Raw genomic sequence first — 14,033 nt, forward strand, 5'->3', positions numbered from 1 at the left:
TAACATATGAAAAACAAAGAAAATCTCCTACTTCCGCTTGTGCGGCCCCTAAATTCTATGAATGCCTTGTGGCTTATGCCGAGGCTACACGTACAATTCCCTGAGTTATTTCAAAGGGTCCTGTAAAGGTCCACAAAAAAATTGACCGAAATCCTGTTCACCAAAAAATTCATGGGCTAACACATATGAAAAACTGAGAAAATCATTTAATTCATGTTGAGTGACCCCTAAATACTATGAAAATGGCACGGATCATGCCGAGGCTACGCGTACTGTTCTTGTTGGTCGTTATAAAGGGTATTGTAAAGATTTTGCATAAAATTTTACCGAAATTCTATTCACCAAAAAATTCATGGGCATTACAGAGGAAAAACTGAGAAAATCGCATAATTTCTATTGAATGACCCTTAAATTCTATAAAAATGGGAGGGATCATGCGGAGGTTAAACGTATTGTTCCCCCTGGTTATTAAGAAGGGTCTTGTAAAGGTTTTTGTAAAAAAATTGATCGAAAGTCTATTCACCAAAAAATCATGGGCTAACACACACGAAAAACTGAAAAAATCGTTTATTTTTGTTGAGTGACCCTTAAATGCTATGAAAGTAGCGCGAATTACGTCGAGGCTAAAAGTACTATTTTTCCAGGTCGTTACGGAAGGTTTTTTAAAGATATTTCAAAAAAATTAACCGAAAGCATGCGCACTATAAAATTCCTGGGCTAACACATACGAAAAACTAAAAAAATCACCTAATCTTGTTGAGTGACCCCTAAATGCTATAAAAATAGTGCTAATCATGCCGAGGCTATGCGTAATATTTCATCGGGTCATTACAGAGGGTCCTGTAAAGATTTTTCAAGAAAATTGACTGAAATCATATTGACAAAAAAATCATGAGTTAACACACGAAAAACTGAGAAAATTGAATAATTCTTGTTGAGTGGCTCCTAAATGCTACAAAAATGGTGCAGATTGTGACGAGGCTACACATACTGTTCCACCAGGTCGTTATAGAGGATCCTGTAAAGTTTTGTAAAAAATTGACCAAAATTTTGTTCACAAAAAAGATTTATGGACTATAACACACGAAAAATACTATTCTCCAACTCATTACAGAGGGTTCTGTAAAAGTTTTTATGAAAGAATGTCTCTTTCTTTTTTTGGCTAATTTTTAATTTCATCTTTCCACGTAACATGTTTAATACCACAAGATTAAAAAATATTTTGATACATTTTGCACATCTTTAATTTAAAATCACGAGATTTAAAAGACTTCTTTGCTTTTTTGAACTTCGTGTTAAATCAAAATCAGACAAACAAATTGAAAAAACAAATTGAAATGAAAGAAATAGTCAATTATATGCCCTGTAATCTACTTATGACGGACAGCTACCCATAATTACCTTTTAAGCGACATGATAAATGTAAAAATTTATTTACACAATTAGTATATAGAGTTAAAACTCTTACATAAATATGTAGCAATAAGACTAACAAACATGAATGATACATCAAGCCCTTTGCAAAGCTCAAAAGATCAACAAGTCAGGCAAAAAAGCATAAAAAATTCACTCAGTATCTTCACTGAAATCAGGCTCTGGAGGTTTTTGCAGCTTCATAAGCTCCCTAGCAGACTTGAGATTTCGATTCTTGTGAACGCCTCGGAGAGCATTAGCTGCAAATCTCGATGCCAAGAATGTCGCCCCAATACTAAAAGAAGCTCCACCCGAGTTGCTACTGGCCCCGGCCAACGCTTCTGCTTCTTCGTCTTCTTTTCTTTGAAGTTCCATAAGTTTCCTTTTAGTGAAACGCCTCCATGCTGCTTGGATAAAGCAAGCAGCCCAAGTTCTCCAGTGCTGGGAGTAGAAACGGAACGTGTGCTGGACCTGTCTACTGTGGAGCTTTCTGAACTGACTGGCGACGAATTTCAACTCATCTGCCTTTAATGCAAAAGCCTCTACCTCTGTTAGAGCTTTCACGGTACGAGTAGAAGAAGGGAGGTTAGAACCTGATTTTGGGTCTAATGCCCAAGTAAGAAGTTCTTCTCCACAGAAGTCGGATTCTTTTAACAAACTGCGGTTGAAGAAACCGCTTCTCCCACCATCAGTTGTCACACTCTCAAGGCGACCTCGTATGACAAAGAGCATTTCATCCACTGGATCTCCTTCTCGAACAAGGTAAGTGTGCTCGATGTACAAACAGGGTTTTAGATGCTCACAAATTGCATCGAGCAATCTCTCCTCCATATTTGCAAATAGAGGCACCTGAAAATCAACAATGGAATATTAGTAAAACAAAACTAGCAAAAGCCAATAACGTAAAGCTCTTAACAAGCAGCCATAAAATCAATTGCCCTAGTCATAAAATGAATGCTAGGTTACTCACTCTAGAAGCATGCTTTGGATTGTGGAGCAAAAATTTTCATTACCTCCATTATACCATAGGAATCTAGCAAGAAACTAGGAAAACATGAAATAAAAGAAATCACACTACTAAGACCAGATTATTAGTTGCTATGTTTTCTACACTGCCATTTTCTTTCTCATAAATACTTTGATCTGCTGCACTTAACACGAGGGTCCTTCAGGAACAACCGCTCTACCTCCACGAGGTAGGGGTAAGGTCTGTGTACACTCTACCCTCCCCACACCCTACTTATGGGATTTCACTGGGTATGTTGTCGTATAATCAATGTTCTATAAGAGCAGAGCTGAGGCACGTGCTATTTCCAAAGAAAGGATGTATTTTATCATCATGATGCAGCCTCTCTATTATTGAAGAACCGCAGATCCATGACTACTATGAGACCTATGTTGTTTGGACTCTTCAGAAATATCGCCGGATGTGTGTTGGGTCCTCCAAAAGCTATGCATTTTTGGAGGACCTGACAAAGGTGCAACAACATTTTTGGAGGGTCCAGGTAACATAGTATGAGACAAGTTGATTCAAGGTGGGAGAAACAAATATTATCGAAGAAGCAGGAATATATAATTTAGTTACCCTCTTCACTAGAGCCAGACAAAGATGACGTTTAATATCCCTCCTGAGATCCTTGGGCAAATTCTGAACTATATTTTCTTCATCCACTCCACGTGTTTCTTGCCACTTGTACTGATCATAGCCCCTAACCCGTTCTCGAAGATCTTGTGGAAGCAATCGGTGATGCATCCACTGTTCTGAGTCGCGTCTTCTAACTCTCATCTCCTCAAGTCGAATAGTAAGAGATTGAAGGTATGTCTGTGCTAGCAAAATACAAAAATGTTTAGTACAAAGTTCCCGTGGATACAAATGCCACTATCAGAAACAGTTGTCTTTGTTTGTCTCATGACTAATGCAAACTCTTAACTGTTGCCGAGAGAAAAGCATAATCTAATTCTTCAGAAAGAGATGCATTAAGTGAACTATCCTTTTTTTTCTTCTGAAATGGTTGCAGTAAGTGCATTATCTTAATTGTAAAATGTCTTAAAGAACTCAGTTTTTATCAAGCGCGAGTATCATAACAGTAAGCTCCTACGTGCAATTGATCCTTCTGAAGTTTTCACACAATGTTCTGTTAGTAACAAAATGACAAGAAATCTCTATAAGATATGTAAGTCCGGAAGCTACATTACTAACATTCGGTCATTACCTGCATGTTACCAATCAACAGTGCAAAGAGAATGAGGCCGAGTATTGCCAGTGCAATAGAGAATAAAGACTCCCCGGGAAATGTGCTAGTTTTAAGTCCCTGTCCAAGGGTACTGAACAAGCAAAACACAAAAACAAAGAAATGGCATTAGCACAAGTTTACCAAAGGCTTATTACCAATTAATGTACAATAGAATATTAAAAGCAAAATAATTTAAATATTCATTTAATTAGTTTTCTGAACTCCAGCTTAGTCACTTCTTTTTTTCCTCTTCAGTCCTCTGGGTAGAGAACATAAAAAGAAAAGAAAATCTTACCGATAATATTGGTCTAACCAAATAGTGAATACATAATATGAACCAAAAGAAGCATATAATACTGGAATATATTCAATTGGTGTTCACATTTAATTATACGCTGTCATGATTCAGTAACAGGGAAACACTACCCCTCCGTCAAGCCAATTAGTTGATAGACAACATGAACCGAAAAGGCCGTCCAATAATAATCATTTAAATACGATATCGCACATGAATAGCAGGAAATCCCTGTTCTCCACGTCTTCAACCAAAAAAGGTATGTCACATTGGAACTCTGGAAAAATTGAATTAGGAACTTGGCAATTTTTAATAACCGATAAATCACTGAAGGTCATTGGTGCCTAGTTCAAAACTGGGTGGATAATGGGTTCGTCCCTCCACCCTTCTCTACTTAAATACCAGACTTCTGTTTGCAGTAGGACTCGGACTTGTAACATGCACCTAACACACATCACAAGTTGCGCTCTTACCAGTTACCACTAGACCAAAGTCCTAAGGGTACTTGTCTTATATCTCCCCTATAACTCCCGCAAAACCCTATAATCTTGTTTTTTATAACCACCTTATAATCTTGTTACCTTAACACAAAAAAGTCTTGTTCACTTTGAATTACACCCTATCAGGTAGGGATAGACAACCTAAGCAACAAGCAGCAACAACAACATATTGGGATCAGGGGAGGGTAGAGTGTACGCAAACCTTAATTACCTCTACCTTGTGAGGTAGAGAGGTTGTTTCTGCTAGACCCTCGGCCCAAGGAAAAGCAATTCAACGCAGTTCGAAAAAGAAAAAGCAGACCCAGAGGATAGAGGCTGCAGGTTTCCCTTGTCATAAAAAAAAGGCGGAAGTGGAGAAGCCATGGCAAAATACTATAGAAATCATGACAGCGCCAAAAGGAAATAGTCATAGTATGCAAAACCGAGTGCATGGAGAAGTTTCATACAACTTTCAAGTAATGTTTAATCAACATATAGTTTAGCAAATGGTAAACTACAATGAAGTAATTAGGCATAAATGTACACTTCAAACAACAAAAGGATTTAGTAGTAATGTGATGGAAATTTAACTACATGTTTATGCTTTGTTTTTCATTTCTTAGGCATTATCCCTGAAAGATACGAGAAACTAAAGCAAATGAGATCAAAGAATGTTAGCTGAGCATAAGAGTAAAGTCACCTTAAATTCTGGAGTCCCCACCACAAACAGTAGCAATATTTTGTCACAAACTTCATCGAGAAAACTATGCCTGATGACAAAGCCTGCTCAAAAATTCCAAAATCAAATGGTGGATTGTCACCACTCCGAGGGCATGCTCCATTTAAAACCGATTCACTGATATTGCTCCAAGCATTATACCCTATCATATCTTGATTGCCGCAGTACAAGAAATCAGTTTGGCATGGTGCATTATGTTTACAAGCTCTTTCCCAGCATGTATCATAGCGTTCCACGGAAAGCAAATACCAAAAGGAGCCAACTATCTGAAGAGAACCAACAAGAATGGAAGTAAGGAAGTTTGTTTTCTTAAGGAAAAAGAAGAGCATTGAAATACATGTGAACCTAAGACCTACAAGAGAAGCCCAACAATGTATTGAGAAATAATAGAAATAAATATTGTTGAAGTGTATGGCCATTTCATATAAAAGCTTAAACTGTTAAGAGAGAGCACACTTTTAGTTGTTTAATTATGTCTTTAACACGTCCTTCACGTGTGGCTCTTATTCTTTTTCATGGGCCAAGCATTTGCTCAGTTATCATGTTGAAGTGTATCACATCTCATCTAAAAGCTTAAGATGATAGAGAGAGCAACCTTTATTTGTTTAATTGTGTCTTTGTCAAGCTCTTCACATGTGGGCATGATTCTTTTCACAAGAACCTGCTCTGATACAATGGTGAAGTGTGTGACTATCTCATCTAAAAGCATTAACTATTAGATAGAGCACACTTTTAGTTGTTCAATTATACACATCCTTCATGTGCGGATCTGATTCCTTTTTCATGGGCTGAGCACCTGCTCTGATACCATGTTGAAGTGTGTGACATCTCATTTAAAAGCTTAACATGTTAGAGAGAGCACACTTTATTTGTTTAGTTATGTCTTTAAGAAATATGTGAAAGGTAAAAAGGATGAATAAGTTAAATGGATGACAACCAATTAATTTCCTACAATTAACAAGCAAGTGCTCATTTGGCTCGAGTTTAAAATTCCACCTCAAGATAACCTTTGTGATGGTCTTGTAAAGATGAACAATCCGAAATTCCAAAGAAAACCCAAATAATTTGCATATGCTTTGCAAAATAAGTAAACAATCTTTTCTAGTTAGAAAATGAAACAGCAAACACTGTAGACCCGCAATTGAACCAGAAAACAGATAGCACACTGCATTTTTTTTAATTCAATACAAAAGATATGATAGTTACAAAGTTTTCCACCTATTTTTAATTAATCGATCCAGTTACAAATTAATTTTACTATACGGATGTGGTTTTAGCTCCATCTAAGACAAGGAAGACGCTATTTACACAGATAACATATACACAGAGATTTTCCCTCATAATGATCAGCAAAATGACAGAATACAGCAGGAAACCAGAACTTCCACCTCCCCAGAGAAGAAAAACTGACAAAAACGCAAAACAAGTACTCCATCCGTTTCAATTTGTTTGTCTTACTTTGCTTATTAGTCAGTTTAAAAAAAGAATGCCTCTTTCCTTTTTTGGCACCTCTTTAATTTCAATTTTCCACTTGGCATGTTAAAGAGCATAAGATTAAAGGAAATTTTGGTACATTCTACATATCTTTAATTTAAGGCCATAAGATTCAAAAGTCTTTTTTACTTTCTTAAACTCCATTCCAAGTCAAAACCACACAAACAAATTGAAACAGGGGAAGTAATATTTTGAAACAACGCCAATGAATAGGTTAACTTAACAGAAGAACTGATAGCAAACATTTCCTCAACTTAATAAGAAGCTTACATGACTAGCAAGTATGTACAACAGCAAATAGGATGCAGCACCAGCCCACGCAGTTTCAGCGAAGACACCAGTAGTTCTTTTCAATTCTGACGTTAAGGGTATAACTCGGACAAATCTGGGGATATACTGAAGCAAAATGATATAAAGCAAAGCTTGTTTGGTAGCCAGTACATCAGAACCTGTCGATCTCTGCAAGAATCTCCCAGCTACAATCTGCATAGATCCATAAAAGGAAAAAGCAAAGTGAATGACAATAGGACATTCATCAAAAGCAGCTCTATGGGCTGATTCATAAAGAAAAAATTTAATAAAAAGACAAAACCTATCAAAACATTCATCGACAATATCCTAACACACAGAAAGGAAGAGACAGGATGAAAATCCCACTCAATCGCATTCAGAACAGTAAGAAGGAAGAACCTTGAAAAGAGAAAGCATGATATAACAAGAAGGAAACAATCATTTTACAAGTACATACTCCCTCTGTCCCAATTTACCTGACAAATTTTCCTTTTTAGTCCGTCCCAGGAAGAATGTCACCCTTTCTATAATTAGAAAGAATTTAACTTTAAAATTTCCCTTTTTACCCTTAATGAAATAATTTATAGTAAATTATAGCCACACAAATGGCTAAGGTTTGTTTTAGACCACAAATTTCAAAAGTCTACCTTTCTTTCTTAAACTTTGTGTCAAGTCAAACGGTTCCACATAAATTGGGACAGAGGGAGAATAAGGTCAGTTACCATAAGAGCCATGTTAGTTTACTAAAGGAAATAAGGTTTCGACTTAAAGAGACACCAAAAAAATATAAAGCATTTCTTTAAACCTGAGGCAAGGGAACCACAGCAAGAAGATCAATGATAAAATAGGATCGCAAGTATCTTTTAGCAATTTCTCCAGGATCTATCACAAGTTCACCCCTTCCAAAAACTCGAGATGATGGTGCAATATAAGCTGTACGAAACTGAAGTGCAATGTGAATAAGATAGAAAGCATCAACAACGGTACGAAGCGTTGTGGCTATCACAGCTAGCTTTCGATCAATCTGAAGGCAATTTGACTTGTCATCAAAAACTGGAAGGTAGAAAAACAGTGGATCCACAGACACGGCCAGAATGCATGATATAACAAATAGCTTATTCCACAAGAGAAGGAGTTTATCTTGAGGATCAAAAATCTTCTTCTCCGAAACTTTCAGATCTTCAGGAAATACTGCCTTAGAGACACCAAATCCGAGTGATCGACCAATCGACTTTAGTCCTTCAGATCCTTTTCTCATTCCTCTCTTAAAAGACCTTGATGGGCTGCTAGTTGCATGGCCAGAATGTCTTAAAGCTTCCATAATGAAGCCACATTTATTTGCTTCTACAGTGTTAACGCTGAGGTTAGTCCGCAATCCAAGTCATCCAACCTAAAAAAATGTGAAGAAGCATTATTAGCTGCCAAAAGGAAGGTAGGGATACTCAAGGAGAAATCATCAATGACTCAACAAATGGCCATAAATACATTGTTCATGTCAAGCCGCCTTGTCCATCAACCATAAATTGCTTAAATGCTAAACAGTCACATCTTATGTGTTATCTTTAATTAATAGAAAAATGTATATTCCAACCAAAAGAGTGTCAAAAAAATTCTTCAAAGATAGTGAGGGTAAGATGTAATCTGCAAAAAACCTAGAATGCAGTGATTTACAACAAAATTTTCAACAGTTCACTGTGCAACACACTGTATTTAGCCCACATCTCTGACTGCCAGTTTTCACATTAAGAACATATAACCCTCAAAATATATGCGGAAAGAAGTGGACTGAAATAAAAGCTTAATAACCTTAACAAAAGAATTTTTAGTACCTTACAAACTTTTTTTTGCTGCCCATCCAGATCTTGGGACTTGGAACCATAATCAAACATTTTGTACAGTCAAACACAAATATAGTAACTGCAATAAAGCAAAAGATTCTAACTTCAGGATTTAAGTCCAATCTATAATTTTATTAAACTTTTGGACAAGAAAGACTAAAACATTGACATCAATTCTGCCTGCATAGAGCAAGAGCCTTGCCATTTTACATCATTCTCTACTTGCATTAAAGCCATCAGGAGTCCATGCCAGCAGCTTTATTTTCCAAAATGGAACCCCGAAAAGATAATCATTTATTGAGCTACTTCAACAACAATTTCTCATATGAAAGAAAAAGGAAAAAATAAGTTCAGAAAAATGAAGACGACAACTGGAATAAATTGAATTTTAAATTTTGCAGATCCTGCTTGTTCAAGCAAGTCAAGTGTTTTCAAAAATGACACAGATGCTAAAAAGATTCTAATTAGTCACTCATTCACAAGATCTGTAATAACCAATGCTCAAGTTACAAAATGGAAGACCTTTCTGTAAAGCTTTGCTGCGACGTATCTACCTAGCAAATCCATCCTTCCTTCTCCTGTCTTTCTTCCCTTTTTTTTTGATAACCGTGGTGTCCGGGCCAGCTTGCGCGCACCTCGACTAATTCCACGGGATACCTGCCACCTCCTACTAGCCACAGGTATCAGGTAACTTTGTCCACCAAAACGAGATCAAATGGGAAGAAATCACTTAGTGTTTTTGTCTCGTGTTGGAATTTGAACTTGAGACCTCATGGTGCTCAACCCAATCTTTCTTCCCATTTTTTAACTGGGGAAAAGCAAGGGACAGGGGTAGGAAAGAAGCACAGTGATTGCTAAATCTCTTCACTTACTGTCTCATTTCCCTGGCCCATCCTCTCTTGTGGCCGAGTTAGAGCCAGGAGGGAAATCTAGAAGATGCTATACCCGAATCTTCCCAAGATATCTTACTTGGTATGTTTCTGCAGTTGAAGCAGAAGCTACGTGAGACCAATCCCTTAAACTAATAGAGGATAGTTTGGAAATTGTGAGCTAAACGTTTTTAGCCTAGAATTTGCACAAGTCCAATACGGCTAAGCTTTCTGCCCTCGAGGATTTAGCCTTGGCTAGTTTTAGCAATTATGTGAACCTGAATTCTACATAGTCAAAGCATCATTAAAACAAATGGTACTCATTTCTAACATGTACAAATACATTAATCTGATGCAAAAATATTATTGAATTTATCGAACGGAACTTTTTTTCGTCTTCACCCAAAACTAGGTGCTTTGATCTTCCCTATTGTGTGTGACTCATTGTCTCCTATCACATAATCAGATAATAATGTAGCTATGACAGTTTTCTTATCACATCATTGAATTTCAGAAAATGGATATATTCTAAGCTTGAGCCGCAAGCTGAAACAAAAACCTCAAGGGAAACTTGTCTTGTACCGGACAAAATTTTCCACTCACCTAAAACCACTAAATCCACGACTTCTTAGTTGCAGTCAAGCTCCTAAGCATTAGATTATTGTTACAACCACCGACGTTAGCTGACTCGAGAAGTTCACAACTTTTCAACCAAAGTGCAAAGAGGTCACATCCATTCCATTGCAACTCCAACATCCAAAGCTTCAGACATTAGATAGAAAACCTACTTTCTCAATACAGTAAGGTTAGTATCCAATTTCCGGGATAAGAAAAGAGGAACCCCTCACTAATCCAATAACATGTTCTAGGACATCTTTTTCAAATAAAAATGTTTCCATTTGACCTGGCAATAGGACGTTTCATGATTAAACCGCTAAGCCACCCCCCAAAAACACACACAACTTAACCACCTCTCCTTCTCCCTCCCCCTCTCCCTCTCCCTCTCCCTCTCCTTCTTTCTCTTTTATCTAGAAATGCTCCAAATTGAAAACTTTCAAAATCCCAGTTTCCTTTTTATGGATGATATATTTTTAGTGGCTTCTGCAAAATATTGATATGTAAGTGAACTAATAATCAGAAAAAAACCTTCAGTACATAGTAGTTAGGTTCCCAAATCATCCTACCTTTAAAAGACTTGAGCTTTTCTTCATTTCTTCCCCAGAAGACACAAACCCCACAAAATTTAACCAAATAAAGATTGAATCTTTATTGAACACTTCAGCCATAAACTTGTATATATAAATTCACACAAGCAATTCATACAACAAAAACAGATAATAGCATAACCAGCAAATTAACCAAGACTCATTCAACTAGTCAAAAAAGATAGAAAAAAACAGAAAAGCGAAGCAATTATCTCTGTAAATTTGTATATAAACCAAAAAGAGACAAACCCCACATATTTTAACCAACAAAGATTGACTCTTTATTGACCCCATCATCTGTAAATTTGTATATAAGCAATTCAGACAACAATAATCTCTGTAAATTTGTATATAAACAAAAAAAGACAAACCCCATAGATTTTAACCAATAAAGATCGACTCTTTATAGACCCCTTCAGCTGTAAATTTTTCTATGAGCATTCAGACAACAAAAACAGATGATAGCCAATCAAGACTCATGTAACTAGTCAAAAAAGATGGGGAAAAAAAACAGCAATAATCTCTAAATCTGTATATAAGCAAAAAAGAGACAAACCCCATAGCTTCTAACCAATAAAGATTGAATCTTTATTAACCCCTTCAGCTATAAATTTGTATATAAGCACTTTTAGACAACAAAAACAGATAATAGCATAACAAGCACACTAATCAATACTCAAATTAAAGGGGAAAAAAAGTAACAGAAAACTTAATTATATTGCTAATTTAATCAAAATCTTTACAAAAGTAAAGATAAAAAGAAGAATGGATCAAGAAAAGGGACTTACAATTGAAGTCTTGGAGGTTAACCCGTGAACTATGGTACAAAAAAAGAACAGAGAATAGGGGAAAAAGAAAGTTGAAGCTGGGGGTTGAGGGGGGAGGAGGAGGATGGGTGTGAAAGCAAAGATAAAGTCAAAAAAAATTCTGAGCATATAAATAACAAATGGATGGCACTAAAATCAGAAGTCAAAAGTGAGGAACAGAGTAGCAGAAGTTAGTAATAAAATAGACCAACTTGAGAGATGAATGCAGTTCCCACCCACCCCAACCAAAAAGACCCCATTTTCCATCAAGTTTTTTTTTTTTCGTTTAGTTGCCATGGTTACTATTAACAATTAATTCAAAAATATTTATCATTTTAAAAAATTAAAGATATAATAATGAAATTATTCAACTTTAATTTTTATTTTAATAAATATGAAAAGAAATAAATGCAATAAAATCTAATAATATTAATGTAAATCTTAATTTAATCGGGGTTATGGATATTGAACATCAATGAGAAATCAAAAGAAAATGTTTGGGAGTCGAGCCCGTGTAGATGGACTTAAGTTAACACTTATATAATACTTTGTCATCAATTGAAAGTGGGCAAAATGATGATAAACTATGTATAAACATAAAAAGAAGATGGTGGAGGATACGATAAATAAAAATATATCTTTCTAATTCTTACGACAATGGACCAAATAAACAAAAGAAAGAAAAAAAAATCAAAAGCATTTTAACTCCGAGTATCAAGTTGAGAAGACGTGTATAAGTAGTCTTGGAGTTTGGGTGGCTAGATTCACACGATAAAAAAAACTACAGTAAAATTACTTTTTATGTAGCAAATTGCGTGAGATACATCTGAATTGATTTGTAACAGTCACGTAGGACTAGGGTGGAAGCAAGGTTGCACAAATATCTCCAATAACATGTCAAAGATAACCAAAAACCACAAAAGAAATACTACTACTAATGAATAAAGTGATAAACAAAAACCAACAAAATTTTCATAAATAAACCATGCACTACATCATGGCTAACAAAAAAAAACACTAAAATTTAAAACTCAAGACTAGGCAAGAACAATAAAACTTGCTAACATAACCATAAACCCTCCAATGATCCCAATTTTCATGCCACTACTTCCACTCACCGGAGACGGTGCCGGAGTGATAAATTTCACCGGAGCCGATGCCGTAAAATGATCATTTGATGAACTATGTTGAGGTGACAAGACTTTAAGTTGAAGTTTTTGGCCATTTTCACAATGTCCATTTGCTCCACTTATGAAGAAAAATGGGCCTGATTTGTCAAGCAAAATCTTGGTTTCTCCATCTTTATATGTTTTAATGGGCTGGGCCTTGTTGCAATTGTTGTAATCTTCTTCATTCACTTCTAGTACTGAGTCTGACTTTGGATCATAGTTCAAAACTGAAAAAAATATGAAAATAACACAAGAAGATTATAATTAGAAGGATAAAGAGGGAAGTTTAACTTCTTATATCAGGTGAAATGGTAAAGTTGTCTCTTGATGTGATCAATTAAGTCATATTGAATTCGAGCTGTAAGTAAATTCGGAATATCACATTGCTTAATCAAAGAGAGATTTGTTGAATTAACAAATGAACAGAATATCACATGTTGCTCCATCAAAGAGAGATTCATTGAATTTAACAAGGAAAAGAAAAACCAATCCTCCTTTTTTTTCCTAAATGGAACGAAAAGAGATAGAATCATGTCGATTCTCTAAATGTCTTTTTGAATATTACTTAGTGTTCCGGCTATCAACGGAGAAGAATTTCTTAAGAATCCTATAAAATCTTTCATTCGGGACAGGTTATCTATGCTACACTTACTTCAAGTATGTTCCGCCCCAAAACCTTGTATGTATATATATATATATATATATAACACTATTGAGAAAAAAGAAATAAAACATAAACTTGCTAGCATGAAATGAACATATATAACGAGGGATTATCAAAAAATCACATTAGCCACTAGTTATTCAGAAAATGTTAGCACGAACTTGCTAAACAATAAAAAATCCATCCGACTAATCATACAAGATTACGAACTATTTAACGATATATTAACATAAATAAATTGTTACCAATATAATCTCCAATCTGAAAACGATTTTTCTCAGCCCACTTATTAAGTTCATTAGGTGAAGAAGGAATTTTCCAAGAATTTTCTTTTCCATCCACAACAAACTCTCTTGCTTCACAAAAACATCTTGTGGAAAAAGTAATAATCACAAAATATGCCAAAAGAGGATAATCATAATTTTTCATTTTTTCCCCTCAAGAAAAAATGAAACTTTTTTTTAGTTATAAAAGTGATGAATACAAAATAGCAAAGAAGGAAATATATATATAAGTTGATGAGAGAAACGTAGGGGA

The 14,033-nt window shown here is 35.6% G+C and overlaps 2 protein-coding genes across 4 annotated transcripts; both read right to left on the reverse strand.

The window, feature by feature from the left end:
* Positions 1-1,397: 1,397 nt before the first annotated feature.
* Positions 1,398-11,838, reverse strand: LOC129870005 (probable cyclic nucleotide-gated ion channel 5). 3 transcript variants are annotated; one of them, XM_055944567.1, is made up of 8 exons: positions 11,646-11,838; positions 8,775-8,862; positions 7,751-8,335; positions 6,925-7,137; positions 5,122-5,426; positions 3,627-3,738; positions 2,999-3,235; positions 1,398-2,262 (listed from the first exon to the last, which is right to left on the reverse strand). In XM_055944567.1, exons 3-8 carry the CDS (start codon positions 8,264-8,266, stop codon positions 1,567-1,569), a joined length of 2,079 nt encoding a protein of 692 aa, XP_055800542.1. In that variant the 5' UTR covers positions 8,267-8,335; positions 8,775-8,862; positions 11,646-11,838; the 3' UTR covers positions 1,398-1,566. The 3 variants fall into 3 exon arrangements, with proteins under 3 accessions (XP_055800542.1, XP_055800543.1, XP_055800544.1); XM_055944568.1 differs by lacking the exon at positions 11,646-11,838 and adding an exon at positions 8,986-9,098; XM_055944569.1 differs by lacking the exon at positions 8,775-8,862.
* A 697-nt stretch (positions 11,839-12,535) lies between these two features.
* Positions 12,536-13,966, reverse strand: LOC129871448 (early nodulin-like protein 1). Its single transcript, XM_055946358.1, has 2 exons — positions 13,742-13,966; positions 12,536-13,059 (listed from the first exon to the last, which is right to left on the reverse strand). Exons 1-2 carry the CDS (start codon positions 13,923-13,925, stop codon positions 12,701-12,703), a joined length of 543 nt encoding a protein of 180 aa, XP_055802333.1. The 5' UTR covers positions 13,926-13,966; the 3' UTR covers positions 12,536-12,700.
* Positions 13,967-14,033: the final 67 nt, after the last annotated feature.

This window comes from Solanum dulcamara, chromosome 10 (genome assembly GCF_947179165.1).
Source record: "Solanum dulcamara chromosome 10, daSolDulc1.2, whole genome shotgun sequence".
NCBI classification, from domain to species: domain Eukaryota; kingdom Viridiplantae; phylum Streptophyta; class Magnoliopsida; order Solanales; family Solanaceae; genus Solanum; species Solanum dulcamara.

What these genes read in the sequence shown, in the direction of transcription:
- LOC129870005 (XM_055944569.1), bottom strand. Translation starts at nt 8,266, where the DNA reads ATGGAAGCTTTAAGACATTCTGGCCATGCAACTAGCAGCCCATCAAGG. An exon ending in CTGTGGTTCCCTTGCCTCAG is followed by an intron (nt 7,138 to 7,750) that starts GTTTAAAGAAAT and finishes GGATCTATGCAG; the next exon opens with ATTGTAGCTGGGAGATTCTT. An exon ending in GTCTGGCTCTAGTGAAGAGG is followed by an intron (nt 2,263 to 2,998) that starts GTAACTAAATTA and finishes GTTGATTTTCAG; the next exon opens with GTGCCTCTATTTGCAAATAT.
- LOC129871448 (XM_055946358.1), bottom strand. Translation starts at nt 13,925, where the DNA reads ATGAAAAATTATGATTATCCTCTTTTGGCATATTTTGTGATTATTACT. An exon ending in TCAGATTGGAGATTATATTG is followed by an intron (nt 13,060 to 13,741) that starts GTAACAATTTAT and finishes TATTTTTTTCAG; the next exon opens with TTTTGAACTATGATCCAAAG.